Below are 24,778 nucleotides of genomic sequence, written 5' to 3'. Positions count from 1 at the left end.
TTTAAAATTTGATTCAAAAATCGAAAATAAAATTCAAATTCAGTAGGGTTGGATATTCAATTCTAACCAGATATTGAATATCCCTAATTACATGTAACCCACTAAACTATATTATTTTTATTAAAAATAATACAAACTTATTATATTTATTTAATAAAATACAAAATATAACTACTAAATTAAATATAAGAATAACATTTTTTTTTTTTGTTTTAGATTAGGGCACTCAATTCTCAAGTGGCTACTGGGCAAAAGGCTGCCTAGCTTGTATCCGAAGGCCATTTGATATATACTAATGAAATTAATGTTATTTTTATTAAAAAAACATACAAAATTATTATATTTATTTAATAAAATACAAAATATAACTGCTAAAATAAATATAAGAATAATTTTTTTTTTTAATTTTAGATTAGGGCACCGATTCTAAGAGTCACTACCAAGGAACGGACATAAGGCTGCCTAGCTTGTCTCATCCGATGACACTAATGAAATGAATGTATAAAATCATCCACAAGTTGTGGACCACAACTATAACAGACTACTTCTAAATTATACCTTTAACCCAAAATTTCCACCCATATTGAGTTTTGTCAAATGTAATTTCAGTTAAACTCTTTCATTTTCAAAAGTCTCAAAATTATCTCTAAAACCCTAACTAAGGCCAGGTGTATTAGACAAATTAAAACTCTTTCATTTTCAAAGTCTCCTAATTATTTCTAAACCCAAAATTTCCAACCCACTAAGGCCAAGTGTATTAGACAAACTTTAAATTTTGAGTTATGTCAAATGTAATTTCAGTTAAAAGTCTCATAATTATCTCTAATAATGTTTGTCCATTACACACTAAGTGGGAGATAAGGTGTAATCATGAGTTTTAAGGTTGTTTGAGTGTTGTAAAAAAAAAAAATTCCGTGGTCGGCAGGATTCGAACCTGCGCGGGCAAAGCCCACATGATTTCTAGTCATGCCCGATAACCACTCCGGCACGACCACTTTTGTTAAAAACTTAATTCTCAATTAATTTGTCCTATGTACTAAATATATGGCAAAACTCAAATCATGTTAAAAACTTTTTATAAGCATTTCTTGATCATACAAATCACCATCATTCAAGTGGTTGGAGTAAATGGTTGTATATATAATCTGATTAAAACAATTATGTAAGTGGGAAATAGAAACTAAAATAAGAAAATGCAAACCATTGTTGAATATACAGTGTAGTTATTCAATATTTTAACTATCTTTATAGGTTGTTCAATCAAATTTTATTTATTGTTACATTTATTAAATTAAACCAAAATATATTTATTAATTCAAATAATCAAATTAAACCAATCCTATTCCTAATTCTTGATGTAAAATGTAAGTTTAGCCACATATAACATAAAATGCCTAATATTAGACATTAAAATGGCCACATTTGAAAACAAGCTATTAGACTGTTTTGTTTTTTTCTCAAAAGAATGTGGCCTGTGTCTAAAAGTAAGTAACACACACCTTTCACGAGTCAATTGCAAACTACACCAACCGACCAACCTTAATTAAGATTCCTCCTACAAGAATACAATAATATATGTTGTGTTTTGACATATATAGCACAAATGTGAGGTGAGAAACAGCAGCAGCAGCTTATAGAAAGGACCAAAATTTGCTGCAGCCACACAGATCTAGAGTTCGATTGTCATCTGTCGGTCCATAACGTCATCTGCCAAGGGCTAAGCTTTCTTCTAGAGATGCATTGGTGGTGGTGCCGAAATTGCGGTGCTTACCATCAGCAATGTTAGTAAGATGGAAACCATAGTTTGGGAGCTGGTTTATTAGAAGAGTTTCCAGTTGACAAGCTGTGCTCTTCCCAGGGACTAAGAAGTAAAGGAAACAAGCCTTCTTCTGCGTAGAGTCCTTTGATCGATGAGACCGAATCCTGCCCTCAAGATCATCAGTCTGTCAATATAAACCAATAAAAAACAAACATTCAGATGATTGATTTTAATTAGTGCCGAAATTTAAATGTTTAATCAGCCAGTAGAAATCTATGTTAAACTCAATTTAGAACCAAGAATATGGAAGGCAAGAAGAAGTACCTCTCCAACATATAGTTTCTTGTCAAGACCGAACATAACATAAACGCTTGAAGCACCTATAGTCGAAGGAGGTGGCTGTTCCCTAGCAGAAACCATAGTACAATTCACTTCAGCCGGTTCAGATGGATCTCTTTTCCAGATTTCCATCAGCTTCTTTTGACAAATTTTGGTGACTGCATTCTCAACTTTCTTGAACAAGATCTCCATGCCGTCTCTTAAAGAAGTTTTCTGATTTATATCTTCCTTACCAATAATTTCAAGTTGAGCAATTTCTTCCTCAACTGGTACTTTTCTTCTGACAACCTTATGTTTTGCATGAACTGAAGAATACAGCTCTTCTGCCCGTTGGATAAGTGCCTCCGGGATTCCTTCCCTAAGTGCCGTTTCAAACGCAAGGCTCTCTCGGCAAATTCCATCTACCAGTTTCCAGGTTGGTTTTGTCTGACCATTTACATACTGAGTGGACATCGATTTATGTACAACATTCTTTGTGCTAAGGGGTAGATCGAAGATTCCATGCAAGTGTGTTGATACAATGCCAAGGCAACCTATTTGATCTAATGCCTCTATAATGCTGCCTGCAATGCATGTTCCTTTCGCTACTTCGGTTCCTCTACAGATTTCATCCACAAGCACTAGGCTTCTCGATGTGGCTCCGGTTATTACGGAACGGACCTCGGACATTTCAATCTGACAGGTTATTTATGCATTAAACAATTAAATTATAACACGATATAAACATGTAACTGGAACTACACACCAAATGACCTTCTGTAGAGTTTTCCATGCATCAAGGTAAATCAATGGCTTATGATTTCTAGATGATCAATTACAAGTACTATCCATGCTTATCTATTACAAAAGGTTATTACTTTTAAGAAGCCTAATATATGAATTATCCAATATAATTATCAAACCTCTTCATGGAAATTACAAAAAAATAAAAGGTCTTCTTTGAAGAAAAAAAATGGAGACTAGGGTTGCAAAATGCCACAACAACATTGCCAACAAATTTATAATATTAGGTTCATTATATTTAATTATTGTTATTTATTTGGTTCGGATAATTATTATTAGTATTATAGTTATCTATTAGTTAGAATTTCCCTATTATATATAGGAGGCTTATGTTATCGTTTGGATTATGGAATAAAATTAATAAAGGTTCTATGCTTCTTGTCTCGATTTCTTTCAGCTTCTCATCTCTTTTCTTGGATTGTTTAAATCCTAGAGTATGAACTTTAACAGATTGCTTCAAAAGAAATACAATCACCTGAAATGAACTTTTTCCATCTGCAGGGCTATCATAAGATTTCATATGCAGCATAACAGAGTCAAAATGGGGAATGAAGGCTGATTCAGCAGGCACCATCAAACCACATATTCCAAGTATTGCTGCTGCACAAATGGATCGTAGCAAACTTGATTTTCCGCCACCATTGGGTCCTGTTAAAATAAATAGGGATTGCATCTCTATAGTATTCTGAACAGCACTGCCTTGAGCAACATCAAACCAATATGGTGATAAACCAGTAATTTCCATTCTGTTGGCAGCATCTAATGGTTCTATATCCTGCATGTAACAAATCATGTTAAACTTTTTTTACACCTGTATGATGAAAGAAATTATGATAGTCCAACCATCCTCTACTATTTATATGCTATTACAATTCTCTAACTTATGCTACTAACACTAATTACCATTCTAACCTTATCACTATTTACTAACCTCATCTAGTGTGTTCAAATTATAACCTAGATCAGATCAATTTGAGCATATGTTAAATTGGTTTAGTCAGATAAAGACAATAAAAGAGACTCATGTCATGGGTAAAGAAAGACTGAAAGCCCTCTAATACGTGACACTGGCTTCCCTTTTACCTGAAAATGAAGAATCGATTGAGTGAGTTCTTGCTCTACTCTACAGTTAGTTGTGGCTTATTGTGAAGCCTTTCCTAAGACATTCTCCCCTCATCTGAATTTTCTCTAAACCCTAGAATTCTAGATTGGTAAGAAGCATAGTTATTCTAAAATCATCACTTTCTGATACAATGTACATGAGATAAATGGTAGATTGACATTTTGTTATGTCAGGATATAAAGGCATCAAATCTAATGCCTGATAATCCAGTCTGGTACTTAATAAAGGGCTCGGATATTGAGGTTATTTAAAGCAACAATCATGATTAAGAATGAAAAGATGCAGTAGTTATATTGGAATACTGCAGGGGAAAATAATACCTTTGATTGATGAAATTGCGCAAGGGTAGGGAAAACCCATTTCCTTCTTCTACCTTCACTGCAAAGAATAAGTTCTGAATATCTTAAAGTTGCATAACGCCATTGCTATATGACTAATTTATCATGTTGAGTTGCATCTGTAGCATGCAAAAGGGACCTTTTTGAATTTTAGTTTCAACAGATTCAAAAATATTGTCCAAGACGGAGCCTGCAACACACTATTTTCTTCTTCTTTTCTGTGGCAAAGGAGGGAATATGAAATGAGGGAAGGAACTAACCTCACGTGAGCAAATAATGCCTTTGCAATGACAAGCAACATGGAAGCAAAGACAAGGACATGAATCTTGTCCTGTAATTCAGCAGAAAGTGCTCTCAACAATTCCAAGACAATTCTCTTTGCCTTAGCCCCTGCTTCATGATACCTAATATTGGGACATCAGAAGGTATTTGACAGTTGACAAGAAAATGTATCAACAAATAGGAACTCCCATAATTTCCATCAACTCTATATAGTTAATGTACCTCATAATTGCAGCATCAACTTTAACAGTGGTAAACCATTCCTCTCCAACTTTTCTTCCCTTTGAATCTAGAGCAGGTCTCAGCTGCTTAATTTGTTCTTCTCCAGGCGTGCCAGCCCATACACCTGGGATAAAACGTTTTCCCTTAAACCAAACAGATTCATGTTCTCGAGCATACAATATCTCTCCCTTTGGACCCCCCAATGGGGCTGTAGTGGCTTGTATACGAGATAAAATTGGAATGAAATCTTCACTAACCTAGAAAAAAATAAAGTGAAATGTTACAACCCAATTCCATAACTAGTTAGAAGAGGAAATTGGAGTAGAGATAAAGGAACTAGTTGAAATCATAGGAGAGAATAAAGATAGGAAGGAGAGGAGGAAACATACAGTAACTTCTCAATTCATCTCATAACAGCTGATACAAGATATCAATTAAGGGTATTTATATGCATTCTCTACACATTTTCTATACTTTCATCATCTACATTTTTTTACAAGTATGTCATTAACTATATACTACTATTTACAATCCTAATACAAAGATGAGTAAATCCATAAAAAAAATGGGCCAGAGAAATATCAGTTTAATAGATTCTCATTGCAATAGTTGAAATATAAGACAGATTATGTGATTCTTGTAGTTTCTCCAAATGAACCTTTCCCGGATGTGAAAGTAAACTTCATATTCAATACCAGAATCTTACTCCATGTTTTGCGAGGTTGTCATTTTGACAGAAGTTTGCCAGTTAAGAGAAAGTGTGAAAAAAAAGAATCTTCAAAATAAAAGTATGAAAAAAATACTCCATTCTTTGAAATATATCCCATTAGAATGTCTAGGTTAAGATTACTCCTATAGACTTACAGCAGATGCTAATGCCTCAGCTGCCTTCTCCACTTCAGCATATTCTTCTTCCATATATATCCTTTTTACGCGGCCTTTCCATCCTGAATCCATATCTTCAAAAAATTCACGTGGGATACCAGAATAGGAGCTTGTCTTTTGATCACATTCACCATCTGTAAGGATCATCTCACCGATTCTTGATGAAGCCCATCTACAATCATTTATCTAAAGCAGAAAGAACAATATATCAGGAGCAAAAGGAAATACAAAACAAATAGGGAAGTTAATAAGAGTAGCTTTGTTAGGTTGAATAATTGTTTGGTCTGGTTTCAGATCTTGTCATTGGTCCTCACTCCTCACCAGGCCTAATTGTGCCTCCAAAGTCCAAAAAAAGGATAATATTATCGTCTATCAGTTCATCTCTCAAAAGTACATCAGTACTATGCATGTGCAAGCAGGTTTGCCTGATAGAATTATTGGACTCATCAATTAATTGATTAGGGTTTTAGGTGAGATGATCTGATAAGCTCATTTAATGCTTCTTGATCATAATCAAACAAGATCATCCCTCAATTTTTATGACTACCACACTAAACCAAAAAAAATAGTTGAAAAGAAAAGACTGCAGATAGTAGCGACACACATAAAAAGTGGAACAGATCAACGTATCTACGAACCAAATGATTGAAAAGATAAGTTTATCAGATTTGTAGATTCTAGCATCAAATTCAGTAAAGTTTGGTATTAATCTCAATGAAACGGATAGTGCACAAATACAAGTGATGCTGGAACTCTATATCTACAAGTCAATGATGTATCACTCTCTCTTAGTTTATCATTCATTTCATGAACTTGTAACAAAAGACATCCATATGCTCAGAATAAAAATAAAAAGGTAAATATATAAAGCATGTTTACCAAATTCTCAAAGTCAATTTTTAACCCAGTAGCCACCCAAGTAGGGTCCATTAATAACTCCAGTATCTCTCTGAGCTCAGCATTTGTGTACATCTGTAATATCTCATCAAGTACATTTTTGATTTTGCAAAATTCAATATGATTAGCCTCCTTCAATTCTAGTAGCTTCACAAGCTGCAAAATTGCCACCGTCATGGACCCGTTATGTATCATGAGTAGTTCAATGAAAATGAAAAGAAATCCAAGGTATGACAGAATCAAAGTAATTGGCCCATGTTGACATAAAATAAATACAAGGAAAAAAAATCAACCTCTGAAATTCGGAAAATATAAATTTTGGAACTAAGACTAAGAGCCTATAACATGTGTTATTAAAAGCTGTTGCAGAAGAAAAAAATGAACGAACCTTAGCTGATGAAACACAAGTAAACTCAGGGATGGAACATTTCACATTGCTCATAAGTTTACATATTTCTGCCAAAAGAGAACAGATAATTAGTTGCAAGGAATTTCAAGTTTTAGAAAATGTAAAGAGGCAACAGTAAAAATTAAGCATTGTTTGTCTATTAGCATATGCCAATTTCAAAAAATGTGTGTTGAGAGTAGCCTCTTGTTGTTCTCATTATTTTCTACATAAATAATAGAATTATCTTTTGCAAAAGAAAACTAAAAAAAATGTGATTTTTTAAATCAAAGAAACTAGATCCTTCTTATTCTTGTGATGCACTCTACAGTGTGATAGGTTTTTGTAAGATCTTGCAAACTAGGATGACGTCCATTATCCAAAAATCATGACACAAAAACCAACATAATCAAGGTTGAATATATCTTGATGTTGTGAACAGGAATTAAAGACTATGGCAACTGTGAGCTACACAAAATGTCATTGATAATAGCAATTTCTATTGAAGTGCAAAGCAGTATGTTCACGGAGTAGGTCTGGAACTAGGAATACAAAGACTCATCATACTATATTAAACATAAATGCTGCCATAAGAGTTAATACTAAGAAAATTACCTAAAAGGAAAAGATGGATAGCTTAGATTCTATCAAATGAAAAAAAGAAATCGACATGTGGATAGTACACGAAAAGTATATTTCCCAACAAAGATCTTATGACATTCCAAGGAAGAAAAATAGTACGATATTAGTATCTTGTCCCACTCCCAAGCTTGAAATGGGTATAATGTGACTAACCTTGAATCTTGGAAGCAACTATATAAGCAGGAGGATTCAAAATAAGATCGTTAATGTACCTGAGAAAAAACAAGTAAAGTTCATTCCTAGCATCTGGATGAAATGTAGTCTAGTACTAATCATTGAGTTATTCTTTTTTAAGAAGACTAATCATTGAGTTTCTGAAAGGGTAAATCAACTCAAAACTGAAACAAATGTATACAACGAAGATAAAGAGAACTCTGTCAATACTGCAACAAATAGATAATGATATGCAACCCAAAATTACACAAAATGAGCAGTAGATAAATTAAGAACCATTTATTTTTCCTAATGACATGGTTAGTCATACATGTTTTAGGTGGCATCTTATTCTTATGAAACGCTAAGTATAGGTTGGTGAAGCTTGAAGAATATACTCTCTTCCCCTTGTGTATAGATGACTCTAGCTGATGCATTTCGGGCTCAATGGTCAGACTTTCTTTTAAACACTAAATGACTAACTTGATGACCTCCAAATTCATTCAATTTAAAAATCATGAAAGGAGCACCTTCATATGAAGTCAATTTCATCACTTTCCAATTCAATTAAAACATCTAATAGATCTCAAATTGGAGAAGTTTATTCAATAGCAACAAAGCATTCTAGTCTTTGTCCTAAGTCTTACATTGATACAAGTATTAAGAGATTGCAAATCCTATCATGACCAGGCATTTATTTAACAGTTTACTGTCGGCTTTTCAGCATATATGAACTTGTCAAGTCAGCCTAATATGTTTGAGCAGAACAGATATCTGAAAACTACAAATTGAAACATAAAAAAAAAATACGTTCTTTCAGTCAATCTGACTGATAAGCCATAAACAAGCGACAGTCCATACTGTCCTTGCGATAGGATCAGGAATAAAATGCAGTATTCACAAAAAAATTACTACCTAACAGGGAGCCGGGTACAATTTGGTGGAAGTAGAACCTTTAACAAACAAGGGATTCCTTCAGTTGGTATAGCACCTGCATGATATGCAGAGTATATATTGCATTGTTGAAAGAAAAAGAAAGACAACAATCTGTTGATATGCAGAGTATTTATTGACATTGTTGAATAAGTTCTTGAAAGTCCGAAATTGAGAACTAACCAATCTGCGTGGCTGTTCCTAGGTACAAAGGCTGAGGCCTATCTTTAGAAGTTACTGTTACATCCCTGAATAGAACCTTATCATCAAGTCCATAAAGTTCCTTGACCTGATATTTAACCAGGTTACATTGTACAGAATAGAAGTGCAAAATAGGTAGAAGCATAATATAGCAATAGATAAAATTTTCAAACCTTAATCAAAAGCTCATTCACAGGATCACCATCAAACCATTCAAAATTTCTTGGACGACACTCACCCCATAATAATCCTCCTTCACCAAACTCACTCCAACGAAATGTCCCTGTTAAAAGTTGCTAGTAAATTATTCCCATATACATAAACAAGCAATTTATCAGACAGTCATAGAAGAAACCTTACACAACCCAAAATGTTGCTACATACCATATTTCACATATCAAGCATATCCTACACAATTTGATAACACTAAGTGGCAAGCAGAAGATTGAAATTGGCAAAGGCAAGAGTTCCCACAACTTAGCATGCGGGAATAACTCAAAGTTTATCCCCTTCATTACACCTAATCCTCCATTGATTCACACATAAGGGTGAGCAGCAACTTGTGCTGCTGATTTTTAAACATTAGGTCAATGTATTTTTCATTTGGTTGTTTTTCTGTTCTTTCATGTTTATTCACTCCCTCCTTTTTTTTCTTTTTCCTCCTTTGCATTGTCGCTGATATAAATTTAAGTGGCAGTTTGCAACAATAATATTAATATAGGCTTTTCTATTTAAGAAAAAAATACAAGGATTAACTGAATTAAACTTCAAAAAAAATACCAAAAGAATGGAAGAATATGAGCTTACCCGAGGAGTTGTGCTTCAATGATGTATGAAGAAACAAATGGTGACAATGGCGAGTACGAAGCTTGGTAACTAGAGCCTCTTCTGTGAGGCCATCTTCTATGCAATAAGTTTTCATGGTCTCTAGTAATGAAACAATGCAATATCCCTTTGCTGAGCGAGAAATACCTAGATATATCAGAGAGAGATCAATTGTAGAAATTAGCTTCACCTTAATCAATATTTGATAAATATAAGAGGCTTTATACCAATTACAGGCATTGGTTCTGGAAACTCCAAATCATGATCAACCCCAACCAGTCCAAATACATAAGGGCTACCTGGATGAGCATGCCTATAACACAAAAGAAATAACAAACAATGCAAAAGAATAAAACAAACACAATTTTTAACCTTATACGTCCATAATTACTGAATCTAGGAGCAGATTTCAAGAAACCACTCAGATTGTAGATCAGGAACTGTTAATACTAGCTTAAATGCTCATAACTTTGTTTGATGTACTCTTTAAATGATATAAGATTTAAGTTACTGAATCGTCAATTTCAGGGTAGACTTGTATAAAAATACCATTTGTTCTATTGCAATATAACTTAAGGCAGCATAAGAAAAACAACTTTATTCATTCTAACACCTTAAATACAATGAAATATATGAATATATATATATATATATATATATATAAAATAATTACAATGAAATAAAAAACTTCAAAATCAACTCTCAAGTATGCGTAGGAAGCTTCTCCAATTACCCCGATATAAAACGATCCTTGCGGGTACGAGCTTGAGTTGGAACTTGAACTTCTTCCACTATACACTACATAAACAAATATTTCTTACAATAGAACTTGTAACGAAGAGGAAAAATACTTCAACAATTTTACACATAAATAAAATACAGGCTATTTAGTACAGTGAGCAGTAAAGCAATGAGGCCTTACTTAACAAGACAAATAAATAGATACTATAACTATAAAGTGTATCGTGCGATTCTACACGATGTAATGTCAAGTAGAAAAATAATCACATAATTAATCATTACAACTGACTATCTTATACATAAGTTGTAAGAACATCTCAAATAATCACATTACAGACTTACTTATACATGAGTTGTAAGAACATCACAAATATTTTGTTGGATATTCAGGTAAGGAAGATAGTGATTGGTGGCAATGATCCAATAAAAATGGAAACAGCTTGGAGGACTAAAGTTTTCATCTTTATTGTTTTTTCTCTTTTATATGGTAGGAAGGTTTAGGGGCTTTTGACTAATTGGGTGTCTTAGGAGTTAGCCCTTATATGTGGTAAGGGTAATCTATAAGCATAGGATGCCACAGACTCGCAGGTAGACAAATCTTAGAGAACCTAATTACATTAGGGGAACAACAACTTGTTTAACTTCAAATGAATACTGTAGTAGTGCATTAAAAGACAGCATACTTACAACTGAAAACCCATTGAGAGTCAGATCATCCAAAGTCTGCCTGAGATTCTGCAAAACGAGAAAAAAAAATTAAGGGAGGAGAAAATGTTATGCATACAGTTTTTCTTATGGAAAAAGCTCAAATATCCAATCAAGCTAGTACAAATGTCTCAAATCACCCACTCAACTTGAAATTGACTCAATAAACCCATCCATTAGATAAAATCGCCCATTTTTGCATCATTAATTATGTCATCAATTATATTAATGGTATGTTACTTCAGTTGCATCATTCACCTTATCTAAATCATTATTTGACATCTTTGCCTTCTTCTTGACTTAGGAAGACCATTAGTAAATCTAAAAAATATTTAACAAATTATAAATTATTTTAACAAAATAGATAATTTGAGTCAATTGAAAAAATTTGGTGCTCAAACTAATTCAATTCAACATTTAATGGATGAATCGAGCCAATGATACTTTGAGCCTGTAGCACAAGTTCGCAGACTATTTGAAATTTATTCCATTCTTATGGAGTAGAAAATAAAGAGAGTTTAAATAAAATATAAAAGTAATTAAAGAGAGTTTGAAAGGTATTAAGATTTTTGAGACAATTATTGAGAAATAACCATTAAAACTGGCACAAGGCTCCTAAAAGCATTGCTGGTTTCCATCTCAAAGTATGGCCACATTGTAAAAATAATTCCACAGTTTCTTAAATAAGAATATTTATATTTAAAAGTGCTGCTTAAAAGGAATAAGAATCTTCTGGAATCAGAAAGAGAATGTGGAATTGTGTTTAGAGAAAGTATAATAAAACAATGCTTAAGGTTCATTTACTTCGTTCCCTTTTTGGGACTTGGGAAAAGAGTTAGCCTGGCTGACCAGCTTGGTTACTCTAAGGATCAAGACTGAATGACGACAACATCAGGGAGAGAGGGGAAATCACCAACCAACATCACGAAACTACCAAAGACCCCAATTATTAATTACTTGATGCGTAGATTATTTAGATACTTGACCATAATGTATGTTGTGCCAGATCAGGTGGATATACTTCACCATCAATGCAAAAGACAAAAAAAAATATGTACAGTACTTGTTTCAACTCTACAGAATCAATCATTCAGCATGTTTTTCTAAATCACTAATAAATCTTCTGAGAATTTTCTTATAATACACGCATGTTTGTTCATCACATTAAAGATGTCAAACAAGAAGTAAATCAGTCCGGATATATAATACTACAAATTGAGTTACAAACAACAAGAAGTTATCAACACTAAGTATCAAAATTTCAGTTATATACCACTACAGGGCAGCCAGCTCTTGGAATACTGTCTGAACGCAGACCACCAAAAGGATTCAAACCAGCATATTCCACAAGAATACAAGCATCAATTCCAATGGCTTCATAAAATTCTCCAACCTAAAGTATATAAAGAGATGGGAGTTGGCTGTTTCTCATCATTCACGTAAGAAAGAACTAAGAAAAGAAAGGAACCAAACCAAAATTTTAAACTATTGAAGACAACATACCCTACACAGAAGAACTTCGCGTGGAAACTTGGATTTAAGCTGCAATATTTCCCAGTTAAGTGTTCCTTCTTTAAGACTGCAGAAGACGACAATTACCTTTGTCATGGGAAGTCGAGAGAAATCTATCACTGCCTTCCAAAGAGAAGTGCACACTGAGGACTTCCACTATTTGACAAGAACAACCCACTATAGTCTTAAACCACAAATAAGATTTTCAAGTGTGAAATACTCTAGATATGCAAGTTAAGAATCTCTTGTCAGTATCAGTTTATAGGTTCAGCTAACAAAGTGAGTCGACAATATGAAAGCACACATAAACTAAGCTCCCAGAACAGATTTGAAAAAAAAAACTAGAACTCACGTTCCATTCTTTAGGTTGGCGTCAACACCCAATAAATTAGTGTACATAAGCTTTGTAATCAGATGTATGGTTGAAGGTTTTCTACACAACTCCAACCTCTGCATTAAGAGATTAAAAGGAAAGTAAGCTCATTTATCACATAACTTGTAACTATGAAATGCAAATTGTTAGTAGCATCACCTCCTTCCACCAAATGATATGATACTGATCTTTTTCGTCAAGGGAATCCTTAAATCCTCTGTTTTTCTTGAGTATCTTTGCTTTTCCATTAAAAACTTTTCTTACCTTGAAGCAATGGAGCTGCTGGGACTGTCTGTTTCTGCATCAAAACGTTAAAAAGGCGGAAACAAATAAGATTGAGCATCTAGTTCAGTACAATAAGGAAGATGAAAATGTATATGAGGTGAATAAAATTACAGGGGAGTGAGAAGGGGGGGAAGGAAGTACCGTGAGAGAGGAGACGGAGAGAAGAGGTGGCGGTGGATAGGAGAATGGAGAAGAATAGAAAGAGAGCGCCAGCGAGGGGCCAAAACGACGACTGTCTTCGCCGCGAGCCAGCGCATGGTTGTAGTAATAAATGGATTTCTAGGGATTTTCGGAATATACTACTATTATAGTAAAGCTAACTGCGTATGTTTCTTCCCGCCATAAACGAAGAAGAAGAAGTGCAAAGGCCACAAAGGGTTCTTTGCCGATTTGAAAGACATAACTCAATACTCCGTTCTGGTTCGATTCGTACAAGTTTTATTCGCCTACTTAACCCTTAATCGATTAAGTGTGTTTTCGGACTATGTGTTTAACTTGCGGGAATTAATCAAATTGAAGTAAAAACTGAACCAATCATTCTAAAAGCCACACTTTCCAAGAATTTTTTTATTTTTATTTTTTACTAATCACTAAGATGATGAGCTAAACAAATCAATCAAAAAATTTTCAAATTTCTATTAAAATATTAATAATGATAATAAAAAAAACAAGTGTTCAATTGAAATATCAATTTTAATAACTATTTATTGAAAAAAAAAAGGTTCAAATTTATTAATTTAATCATTTTTTGTGCTAAAAAAGATAGTCATGAATTAAAAAATTATTATGAAAGACAATTTTTGAGCCTAACAAAAATTAAAAGTATTATTTGAATTAAACAAATTTGAGATATTCTAGAAAAAAAAATAAACACAAATTTAAGTCTATTTTAGAAAGAAAAAATTAACGGATACTCTCCTATGCTAAAAAAATGATTTTTTTTTTTTTAATTCTAAAGAAGGAATGAAAATCTTTATATAATTTTATTTTAAAAATGTAATTTTTTTTTATTCCATTCTAATTCTTTGTTGATTTGAAAAAAAATATATAAAAAATCATTATTTTGCATATTTCTCTCTAAACATTTAAATCTATGTGGCTTAGAACTTAGAACTTGTCTTCTATGATTAATTTTATAATTAAAAACTTCAATTTAATGATATTGCAACTAATAAAAAGAAACATAAATCGATAAACATGCACACTTATTTCAAATAAGATGAACAAATACAAACAAAATTACACAAGTAAAAAATTATATGTAAGAAAAAACATAATTTGTATCATAGCACTTCTTCTTGGTCAAAAAGTTTCGATGACCCTCGATTTCAAGCACTCGTCGTCGTCCCCCCGGTGGATAACAATTTCAGTAATCTTCTCAACCTATTTATTCAATCAAAACACAAAATAAATTATTTATAATAAATTAAAAAAAAAATAAAAAAAAATCATTATTTCTATCTATATACAAGACATAGACATAGACATAAAAAGAAAGGAAAGAAGTCTCACAGTGTTTGAAAACTGGCCCCGATCCAACAATTATTATTATTTGGAATCACCTAAACAAAACAAAACAAAAACCATGGAATTCGGGTCTAGAAAGGATCCCGCCCTGAATGATTTATTCAGAACAATGAACGTGATCGGCTTGTTGCCGGACTACTGAAACGACCGCTGTTGTTTCTCTTTCTCTCCGGCGGCGGTTTCCCGCAAATACATTGGTATTCATACCCGGCTAAGTTTCCAAAGCACGAGAACAACCCACTTCCACCGGCGGCATCCGCAGCAGAATGTCTCCGTGCGTGATGACCCCCTTGTCCACTCGTCCTCGTCGATGATGAAGCAGGGTAACTCACACTATCGAATCCTTGATCATACAACGGCGGTAACTCCGTTCGCCATCTCTCTAGCTTCGACCGGAGCCCTTCAACGCTCTCGTCCATGCTCCATCCGTCTAATATAGAACTCTGGTCGTCCCCGGCTTGATGGTACCTGTCGCGATGCGCCATCGCTGCAGCCACTTCTGACGGAGAAGGACCCACTTCTGAATCAGACCATATTGAGCTTGGTTTCTTAGGGACGTACTTTCCTCCTCCGTTCACTACCGATGTACCCTTTGGACCACCCTTGGGTTTTCCAATTGGAGGTGAAACGTTGGCGTTCCTTCCGGGTCTTTCAATTGGTTTCTCTTTCAGGTCGGGAATCTTTGTTGGGTTGTGTTTATTAGGTTTGGATTTGTCGTTTTGGATTAAGAATTGGGCTGGAGGATGGTTGCTTATGCTTAATATAGAACTGTTGATGACCGAACTTGCCTTCTTTTTGGGTTTTTTGTTATCTTCTTCTTCACGAATCTCCGGCACATTAATGACGGAGCTCGCCTTCTTCCCTTTCTTTACCGGAAATTGATCCAGTTCCGCCCCATTGATGATGATTGAGCTTTCCTTCCCCTGAAATTGATTCAGATCAGACCCATTTACGATAGAGCTTGCTTTCCCCTTCTTCCCCTGAAATTGATTCACATCCGACCCATTAACCATCGAACCACCACCTGTCTTCCCCAACATATCTCTCGTAGCAGTGAATGTAAGAATCGAAGACCCATCAAAGGAGGTAACATCGTCAAAATTGAACCGCTCACTTCTCTCGCTCCTTGATCGCCGTAGAGTCGGCTTCGATTCATAGTGCCCACCTCCTCCGAGCTCAGATTGTTCATCGTAATCGTCATTCCCGCCGCCATAGACCTCATTACCCATAAGATCGCGGTAACCGACAGCGGATGCGCTTAGTTGACGATACAGAGGCATGCTCCTCATGGAACCATCAAGAAGGGCGACTCCAATGTTGAGAATCCCTTGAGGACGTCCAGATGGGCGACGAATCTGAAGCGCAACGAATCGCATACCCATTTGTAGATGATTTGAACGAGACGTAGACGGAGGGACTAGATTACCGACGAGAACACGAACGGTTCCGACTAATTTATCCCCGAACCAACCCACGGAGTAGATTTCGATCATGACGGCAGAGGTATCTTGTTGAAGGAATCCATCGTCGACCCGGAAGACGAATTTGTCATTCCATGTGGGATTACAATTGCCTTGATTATCAACGACGGTGGTGAGTTTCCGATTGTCGTGGACCCAGGCGGTGGCGTAAGTTTTCATTTTCTTGGAGACGAGTTCAAGATCTTGAGCGGAGATGATGTTGATTTCAAGAAGCTGAAAAGGTTTGACTGTAGGTGGGGGAGCCATTGTTGTTGAAATTAGGAAGGAAGGAAGGAAGGAAAGGGGATTATTTAACGGGAGAGAGGGGAGAAGAAGACTCCGCCTCCCGCCCTGAGTAAAGGATGACGACGGAGGAGGAAGATGATGGAATTGCAGAGAGGTTATAGGTAAAGGAAAGAGATGATGGGAAGGAGGGGAGAGGGGTTTCTCTCCATAACTTGTTTAACATGAAAGTCGCGACCGATCAGAGCGAACCACCATCTACTTACGTCCTTCCTTGCATGCGAGTATCTCTCTTTTTTTCTCTCTCTTTCATTCTCTAAATATATATATATATATACATACATATACATGCAACCACCATTAAAACCTGTCATTTGTCTACGCCACAGCTAATTAAAAGGGTAAATATTGTTAGACATCGGTTTTAAAGCCTTATTATCAAACAAAAATAACACTTTTATTCATAATAACAACTTTATAAATTTTATTCCCCTCATCATTCTTAAACTATTCAATCATAAATCATCCCCTCTTCTAGCCTAACGGCAACAAAAGGTGGATATCCCCCAGGCTTCTGTGAGGTCCTGGGTTCGAGCCCGCATATGTACTAAACCTGCAGGGATTAGTCGCACTCCATAGGAGCAGTGGAACCCAGCGATCTCAAAAAAAATGTCTAGGCGCTTAGTAAGCTAAGGTATAAGGACCCATAACCTAGGTTGGAGCTATGAAATTTAACCCTTGAACCTTGCTTTTGAAGCTTGATGGCTAGGGTTGTCTTCGAGACCCAGCACATAAACAAGTAGAAAGTCGTTGAGTGACATAAGCCACTTAGAGATAGGGGGTTTTTCTTAAGCTTAATTTTCGCTGAAAATAATGGATTTATTACATGGGGTTGATTGCGGATTGAGGAGAGCTCCATTTTTCATTTCTCACTTGTTGTTTGCTGATAATATGCTAGGTATGATTCAAGCTGTTTGTAGAAATTTCAAACACCATCGTGATATTTTGTAGTTATTTGGCGCTTGCTTGGGACTTCGTGTCGGTTAGGAGAAGATCTCATTTGACGAGTATTCTGGGATTTGGCATTAGATGTTTTCCGGTCACATATCTTGGGCTTCCACTAGGTGCAAAGGCTCTACCTAAAGTCTCTTGAGAACTAATTATCTCTAAGATGAAAAAAACTCCCAAACTGGAAAAACAAGTTGATCTCTAAGGGAGGTCGTATGGTCCTCATCAAGAGCACGTTGGAATCTATGCCAACTTTAATGATGTCATTATTTGTGATTCCTAAATGCGTTGAAGTAAAAATGGAAAAGTTGATGTGTAAATTTTTATGGAGATTTGAGTTTTCGTGACCTTTGTGCTTTTCATAAGGCTTTATTGTCAAAGTGGTGTGCACGTTTTGGTTTGGAACAGGGAAGTCTATGGATAAATATGATCAGAAGCAAATATGGGTTGGATTGATCTGGTTGGTTTACAAAAATATTCAGTCGTCCCGTGTGATGTAGCATATGGAGTGGAATATCAATCATGTGAAAAAGTTATCGTGAATATTCTTTGTTTACCGTGGATGACGGTTCATCTATCTGTTTTGGGAAGGATGCATGGTGTAGGGGTAGGAGTTTTGTTGTTCTCTTCCCCGTACTAGCATCTATTACAATTTGTAGAGAAACCACAGTCGAAGATATGTATGACCATCACTCTCAAGGGTTTGCGCATCATATCAGATATAGAAGGAGATTATTATTGAAAAAAAGTTCTTCTTATGATAGATTGTTATCATTAGTAGCTAATAAAGGGGTGTCTCCATTGAACCATGATACGATGGAGAAATTTGTAAAAGTTTGATGTGAGACATTGTTATTATTTATTTAAAAGAGTCGTTTCAACTGAGTTGTGCTGGGAGAAATTATGGGAGTCTAAAATTCCCACAAAGTCTCTTTTTCGAGTGGAGTGCGATCCACGGTGGTATTTACTGATGATAGATGTATGTGCAAAGGTTTTATCTTAGTCAGTCGATGTCGTATGTGTTTTAAGGATGTGGAGAGGACTCTCATCTCCTTTTACATTGTAAGGGTGTCGCTAGTATTTGGAGTCTTCTTTGGAGTATTACTAGTTTCATTGAGTTATGTCGGAAACTATTAGTGCGTGTTGAGAAACGTGGATTGAGGTAGCTAGATTTGCAGGTCTGAAACAATGAAGTTATATCCCCATTATTTTCTCGTAGGTTATTTGGTTTGAGAAAAATCGTAGAACTTTCAACAATCTCAAACGACCATTGCGAATCATTCACAATGTTATCATCCTAACATTATATGAGGTCCGAAGTAGGAAGCCGACAAATTCAGTCGAAGAGTTCATTGCCCTTTTCGAAGAGCTTCGCACACATTAATTTTTGTATTATTGTGTGATTTTTTTTCACAAATGTTATGTTTTTTTCGTTGTGCTTAAACGACTATCCATTTCACAATAAAATTGTATGGATCATTTTTAAAAAAAATTCCAAACTCTAAATAAACTAACAACAATGTTGAAAAGTCTTTTATCATTAAAAAATTGGCAGGTATATTTCTTCTATCACTCAAATTTGAGTTAGTGTTGGCATTTTGTTTTGTTGAATCCAATTCTTCATCCCAAATTTTATAATCGAAATAATATTCTTAGTTGTTTGTGCGTCGTTTGATTTTTATACATTTCGATTGTCTTGGTGATCATTTTTTGAGTATATAGCCATCCCATATTTAGTAATAAAAGAGATATAGTTATCCGATTTAGGTTATTTTTTATTTTTTTAATTAAGAGTAAGTGAGACAGATATTTTTATAAGTTTCTTATTTTTTCTATCGATCACAGCCACAAAAACATGACATAAAGATAAAACAAAAAAAAACAAAAAATAATAAAATAAAAAACATTATTTAACAGGTTATCGAACTCGTAAATTCTCGAAAAAACGATTAACTCTCCGACGGACTCTACCGACTTTTCAAAATGAATCTTAGAAAGAACAATTTTAATATCGCTCATATTGTTTTGGTAGAGATTTTTCTAACATTTGATACATTTGTTCATCTTATCTTACTTAATCATCTATCATTACAACAACAGATATTTGGAAACATCCTTAACAAACAAAAAAAAAATTACAATATTTTCCAATCTCCTTTATTGTAAATTTTAATTATTTTAAATTTGTCTTATTATTTAAGATTTAAATTTTTATTTAGTTATTTAAATTTTGTTTATGTTACTTTGTAATTTTTATTTTATTATATATATATATATATAAGTCCTCATTTGAATTAATTATTTTTAAAGAAAAATTAATTTAAAAATAATATAACTTTTTTTATATTTTAGGACATTCATATTTTAAAATAAAGCCTTATCTTTCCCTCTCTATCCCTTCCGTTTCCATTGGACAGAATCTCTCCACATCATCTCGAATCGAATCTCACAAGTATTTTTACTGGCGGTTTTCTCAATAACCGTTTTATTCAGTCCTCCGTTTCATCTGAAATCCGATATCCTCCGCTCACATGGCCGCAACCGCAGCTTCTTCCATAGGTTCTTCTTTCTCCACCTCGATCCAGACACACAAAGCTATCCGATCCAAATCATCATCATCATCCTCCTCATTCGATCATCTCTTCAAAATTACATTATACCGACCGATCCTTCACTTTCCTGGCCTAACATCGCAATTCATCGCTATCGAATCGCCTTCTCACCTTGCTCAGAGGTGGAGATTACCTGCTGTGGAGCTAGAAGGAGAAGGAGAAGGAGTAGGAGATGGAGAGAATTTGTCATCTGAGGAGGAGGAAGCCGCCGAGTCTTCCAGTGGAGGCTTGAACACGAAGCTTTACTTCGGAAATTTGCCTTATAACTGTGATAGTGCTCAACTCGCTGGAATTATTCAGGACTACGCCAGTCCAGAGCTTATTGAGGTATATATCTACTTGTAAATTGGCCAATCAATGTTAATTATTCCGTGACATTATTGCATTGTAAGCTTCAAATTTGCAAGCTAGTGAAGAAAAATACTTGAAGATAGGAGGAATATTTAGTGTAGAGTTCTGAATTGGATCATATGGTTTCGAATTCCTTAACTACTTATTGACAATCCATTGAAATGCTATGCGTTATATCTGTTGTTTAGTAAAGTTAGTTTTCTTAACGAGCTCATTCAATTCTATATCGATAGGATTTTATACCTATTATGATTTAAAATATGTTATGGCTTATTTAAAGGTTCAATCAAACTTTATTTTGAGAGCGATTTTTGAGAGCATCGCTATTGAAATATGATAGTATTTCATGGACCGAATGTTATATAAATTTGTGTCATAACTTTATACTATTATGTTCTAATCTTCTCACTAATCTTTTCTCTTCATGATAGTGAACGTATTCAAGTTTTATTTTTGACGAAGCACGATAAATTTGTGTCTTTCTCTATTGTTTTTCGTAATCCTTGTTTAACTACTGGTGGAGATTTTACTTAATTTGTCCAATAGCTATTGATCATCTCCATATTTGTCCTCAAAACAATCACCTCCAAGTAGATGAAGAACATTAGAAGTAGCGATTGTCTTTGAGTGAACCTGCATTTTTTTTGTTCCTCAATTATAGCCAAACATTGTATGAACAAGTACAATTTCTTATTTAAGCCTCAAATTTATTCTAGGTGCTTTATAATAGGGACACTGGTAGAAGCAGAGGATTCGCATTTGCAATCATGAGTAGTATCGAAGATTGTAACGCAGTGATCGAGAACCTTGATGGATGCGTAGGAAGCTTGTACAATTTAGAATCTTTATCTGTTTGTTAAGAGATTAAACTATCTTATTACAAAATCTTTGGCTTATTTCAGCAATTTGGAGGTCGAACATTGAGGGTGAACTTTTCAGACAAACCCAAGGTAAAAGAGCCATTGTACCCAGAAACAGAACACAAACTCTTTGTAGGGAACCTAGCCTGGTCTGTTACATCTGAGATCTTGACTAAAGCATTCGAAGAAGAAAGTGATGTTGTGGGAGCAAGAGTGTTGTATGATGGTGAAACGGGAAGATCTCGTGGCTATGGCTTTGTTAGCTACTCGACGAAATCTGAGATGGATACAGCTCTCGAGTTGATGAATGGAGTGGTAATAATTAATTGCATATCTTTAAAATTATGATATCAAATGGGATTTATGAATTATCCCATCTTCGTCTATTTTCAGGAACTAGAAGGGCGTGCAATCCGAGTTAGTCATGCAGAAGGGAAGAAACGGTAGAAAAATCAATGTTCTTATTTTTTACATTAGCTTGTATAAATGATCATTTGTTGTTTATTTAAATCAATACATTATTGTTAAAAGAAGATATGAGACATAAGTTCATCATTACATATACATTATACATTAATCAATTGGAATTGAATTTTATCTTAATATTTTACCACAAACAACATTAGCAAACAAAATGATGTCCAAAAACCTTCCTCTATTGTTCATTTACAACGACTGATCTCGATATTGAAACACTCAAATCCGCTGCTGCTGTTGGCCTAGTGCGTCGTCGTGTTAATTAAGAATCTAAAATCTCACAAATTAAGAATCCTCGGGTCTTGTCTTTCAATAATCTGCAAAGACGAAATATTAGATTCCATAGTAAAGATTTGATTAGAGAATTATACCACTACTACATACCATCATGTTTCTTGGTTGCATTCTTAGCAACCATCAAACAAATGACTAGAAACCCTAGTCCAGCTAATGCACCCATAATAATTGCCACCGTTTTCCCTGCATCTACCCCTGACCCTACACACACACACCATATATTAATTATTATTATTATTATTTATACCAAATTGACAGCAAGTTTGTCTTATTTTCACAAGTAATGAATGAATATGAATATGAAATATGAATAAAGAATGAAAAGAAAGAAATGAGACCTGGGGAAGAATCAGATTGAGATGTCTTTGGTGCTCCATTAGGATAAAAACTATAACTAATAAAGCACTTATGAAGATAAACCTGTCCTGAAATGGAGCTTCCACATTCAACCTGAGCTTTCTGTACAGCACTCTTAACACATTCAACACAATCTCCATTTCCAACATCTCCTTCACATTGACCCAAAACATAAACAGATTGATAACTCGTGGTGTAAAATCCATTCCCACTACCGATTCCATTCATTAGAGACGAAAGAGCAGTATCCCTTCTCTCCTCAAATCCACTCCCTTCTCTGTTCTTCCCATTACACGACTTGAAAAGTAACTCCATGCCTGAAATCTGAGGAAACCCAGAAACTTCATACATCATGTAGCAACCCAAGAGCTGAATTCTAGCAGCAACTTGATTTCCACATAGTTTGTTCATCAGGGTTGGAAGTTTACTGACACAGTTGTAGCAATCTACGTTGGTTAGGTCTCCTCTGCACTGGAATAGACCTGAAATGGTGGTTTGGCCGGTTCCTGTGTTGGTTTTGAAGAATTTGGACTTTGATGACTGGGAAACTAGTGAACCAAAGAGAGATGAGAGGGATTGAGAGTAAAAACCAGATGGATCTGATATAGACTGTTTGGCACAGCCTTTGTAGACTAAAGTAGTGTAGTCAGAGGCAGATTTAGCCATGGTGAAGAAGAAGAAGATGGATAGGAGAATGGGAAATGGTCTTGAGAGAAAACCCATCTGAAGAAACAGCTTGAGAAGGAGGAGGAGGAGAATCAAGACATTGATGATAAACAGATTGGCTGGCCGTGGGGGTGGGTGAGTGGGAACTGGGGTTTCTTCTATCTTTTTTTGTGTGTAAAGTGTACTCAGTACTGTGCATACTCATGAGTTATTGGCTACTGTTTGTTGTAATAGAAATAATCAAATTTTCTCACATTCTTTCAATCACTAATTGTATCATGTTTAATTGTATCATTAAACATGGTTTGTTTGTTTGTGTGCATATTAAATAAATACAATCAATTGTGAACCAAATAAAAAATACAGATTTTGTCCCTTTTCTATCTTAACGACAACAAGACATAGACGTGGATATTCCCTGAGTTCGAGCCCGTCAGAGAATAAATTTTACGTCTGGTTAACAATGTTAAATTGTTAAGTGTGTTTGCAGGCGATACGTTTAACCTTTTGTGATAAAAAAAAATACATATTTAAAAAAAGATAAATGATAGAGAAGAAAAATATTGACATGAATATATAGGAAAATAATGTGTCATCCCTTCATTAGATTGAAAATGTTAAAATTCTCTCAATATTTTACTGCTCTCTATCATTTTCCTTAAAAATATATATATATATATATCGCTCTACCCACACACACACTATCTTTATCTTTAGAATATGACATTTGTATTTGTAAAAGTTTAAAAATGTAAATTATAAATACATTTAAAATGAGAGTAATTAAAAAAAAAAAGAGGTTTAGATGGAGTGTGAAATAATAAAGGAATGTTCACCTACCTCTTGTTTATTTGATGAGCATAAGGAACATTAAACATAGCAAGACTGACAGTTGGTTCTATTTTTTATTTTTAAATTCAGTTATAATTAAATATTATTTTATTATTTCTCTAGTGAATTATATTATTTTAAAAAATATATTAAATTATTTTATTATTATATATTATATTATTAAAAAAATTACTAAAAAAATATTTTGTTTTTAAAAATAAAACCCCTCAATGTTTTTAAATAAATCAAATTTATTGACCTTGTTTAATGTCGGTTATTTGACATTTTTATTTGTTTTTAATGAAAATATGTTGTTTTAAGTTTGAATGGATTAAGTTATTTAAGTATTATTTTATATTTAAATTTAAATTTTATAAAAATAAAATAAAATTATTTTAATATTTTATACTATTAATAAATAATCAGAAATAAATATTTAATATTTTTTTTAAAATCTTTAACTTTATTTTAGATCAATATTTATTTATAAAAAAATGAACAATACCTTAAAGTTATAACCCTGATTCAATTAACCTATTTTCATCTAAATTAAATATGTCATTTTATATTAGAGAAGACTCTTTTTATTTGATTTATTATGATTATAAATCACATTAATAAAAATTAATAAAAAAAATGAGAAAAGGATGTAAATCTGTAAGAAATTGTAAGATTTTTGATATTTGGGTTAGAGTTGATTTCGATT

At 34.2% G+C, this 24,778-nt stretch overlaps 4 protein-coding genes, 1 long non-coding RNA gene and 1 other non-coding gene across 8 annotated transcripts; 2 read left to right on the top strand and 4 right to left on the bottom strand.

Moving 5' to 3' along the window:
• Positions 1–913: 913 nt before the first annotated feature.
• Positions 914–995, bottom strand: TRNAS-AGA. The gene has a single exon. It is a non-coding gene; the product is annotated as a tRNA-Ser (tRNA).
• Positions 996–1,473: 478 nt separating this feature from the next.
• Positions 1,474–13,695, bottom strand: LOC124919706 (DNA mismatch repair protein MSH1, mitochondrial). Its single transcript, XM_047460025.1, has 22 exons — positions 13,525–13,695; positions 13,258–13,396; positions 13,078–13,175; positions 12,717–12,792; positions 12,487–12,606; positions 11,196–11,243; positions 10,501–10,565; positions 9,995–10,080; positions 9,750–9,914; positions 9,116–9,225; positions 8,925–9,030; positions 8,724–8,799; positions 7,809–7,867; positions 7,017–7,084; positions 6,611–6,784; positions 5,711–5,917; positions 4,847–5,103; positions 4,603–4,746; positions 4,325–4,382; positions 3,357–3,656; positions 2,084–2,773; positions 1,474–1,943 (listed from the first exon to the last, which is right to left on the bottom strand). The coding sequence occupies exons 1-22, from the start codon at positions 13,638–13,640 to the stop codon at positions 1,704–1,706; spliced, it is 3,402 nt and encodes a 1,133-aa protein (XP_047315981.1). The 5' UTR covers positions 13,641–13,695; the 3' UTR covers positions 1,474–1,703.
• Positions 2,655–3,761, top strand: LOC124919707. The gene is made up of 2 exons (XR_007097590.1): positions 2,655–2,780; positions 3,383–3,761. It is a non-coding gene; the product is annotated as an uncharacterized LOC124919707 (long non-coding RNA).
• Positions 13,696–14,996: 1,301 nt separating the features above from the next.
• On the bottom strand, positions 14,997–16,661 carry LOC124921572. Its single transcript, XM_047462247.1, has one exon. The coding sequence runs from the start codon at positions 16,635–16,637 to the stop codon at positions 15,012–15,014; it is 1,626 nt and encodes a 541-aa protein (XP_047318203.1). The 5' UTR covers positions 16,638–16,661; the 3' UTR covers positions 14,997–15,011.
• Positions 16,662–20,090: 3,429 nt separating this feature from the next.
• On the top strand, positions 20,091–22,013 carry LOC124921167 (28 kDa ribonucleoprotein, chloroplastic-like). Of its 2 annotated transcripts, none has more exons than XM_047461789.1 (3): positions 20,091–20,560; positions 21,301–21,413; positions 21,487–21,629. In XM_047461789.1, the coding sequence occupies exons 1-3, from the start codon at positions 20,153–20,155 to the stop codon at positions 21,506–21,508; spliced, it is 543 nt and encodes a 180-aa protein (XP_047317745.1). In that variant the 5' UTR covers positions 20,091–20,152; the 3' UTR covers positions 21,509–21,629. The 2 variants fall into 2 exon arrangements, with proteins under 2 accessions (XP_047317745.1, XP_047317744.1); XM_047461788.1 differs by having other exon boundaries at positions 20,104–20,560; positions 21,301–21,402; positions 21,487–22,013.
• On the bottom strand, positions 21,949–23,431 carry LOC124921165 (plasmodesmata-located protein 2-like). 2 transcript variants are annotated; one of them, XM_047461786.1, is made up of 3 exons: positions 22,557–23,431; positions 22,306–22,419; positions 21,949–22,238 (listed from the first exon to the last, which is right to left on the bottom strand). In XM_047461786.1, the coding sequence occupies exons 1-3, from the start codon at positions 23,296–23,298 to the stop codon at positions 22,231–22,233; spliced, it is 864 nt and encodes a 287-aa protein (XP_047317742.1). In that variant the 5' UTR covers positions 23,299–23,431; the 3' UTR covers positions 21,949–22,230. The 2 variants fall into 2 exon arrangements, with proteins under 2 accessions (XP_047317742.1, XP_047317743.1); XM_047461787.1 differs by having other exon boundaries at positions 22,306–22,413.
• Between the last annotated feature and the right edge of the window lie 1,347 nt (positions 23,432–24,778).

Source organism: Impatiens glandulifera, chromosome 1 (assembly GCF_907164915.1).
Source record: "Impatiens glandulifera chromosome 1, dImpGla2.1, whole genome shotgun sequence".
NCBI lineage: Eukaryota > Viridiplantae > Streptophyta > Magnoliopsida > Ericales > Balsaminaceae > Impatiens > Impatiens glandulifera.
The sequence above is the reverse complement of the archived record's forward strand: the minus strand, read 5'-3'. Positions and strand labels throughout refer to the sequence as shown.

Excerpts from the sequence above, each read along its gene's own strand:
- LOC124919706 (XM_047460025.1), bottom strand. The coding sequence starts at position 13,640 with ATGCGCTGGCTCGCGGCGAAGACAGTCGTCGTTTTGGCCCCTCGCTGG. Across the intron at positions 12,793-13,077 it reads GCCAACCTAAAGAATGGAAC|TCTTAAAGAAGGAACACTTA; the intron begins GTGAGTTCTAGT and ends CGTCTTCTGCAG. Across the intron at positions 4,747-4,846 it reads GTTGATGCTGCAATTATGAG|GTATCATGAAGCAGGGGCTA; the intron begins GTACATTAACTA and ends TCCCAATATTAG.
- LOC124921572 (XM_047462247.1), bottom strand. The coding sequence starts at position 16,637 with ATGGCTCCCCCACCTACAGTCAAACCTTTTCAGCTTCTTGAAATCAAC.
- LOC124921167 (XM_047461788.1), top strand. The coding sequence starts at position 20,153 with ATGGCCGCAACCGCAGCTTCTTCCATAGGTTCTTCTTTCTCCACCTCG. Across the intron at positions 20,561-21,300 it reads CCAGTCCAGAGCTTATTGAG|GTGCTTTATAATAGGGACAC; the intron begins GTATATATCTAC and ends AATTTATTCTAG. Across the intron at positions 21,403-21,486 it reads TCGAGAACCTTGATGGATGC|CAATTTGGAGGTCGAACATT; the intron begins GTAGGAAGCTTG and ends GGCTTATTTCAG.
- LOC124921165 (XM_047461786.1), bottom strand. The coding sequence starts at position 23,298 with ATGGGTTTTCTCTCAAGACCATTTCCCATTCTCCTATCCATCTTCTTC. Across the intron at positions 22,420-22,556 it reads TCAATCTGATTCTTCCCCAG|GGTCAGGGGTAGATGCAGGG; the intron begins GTCTCATTTCTT and ends GTGTGTGTGTAG.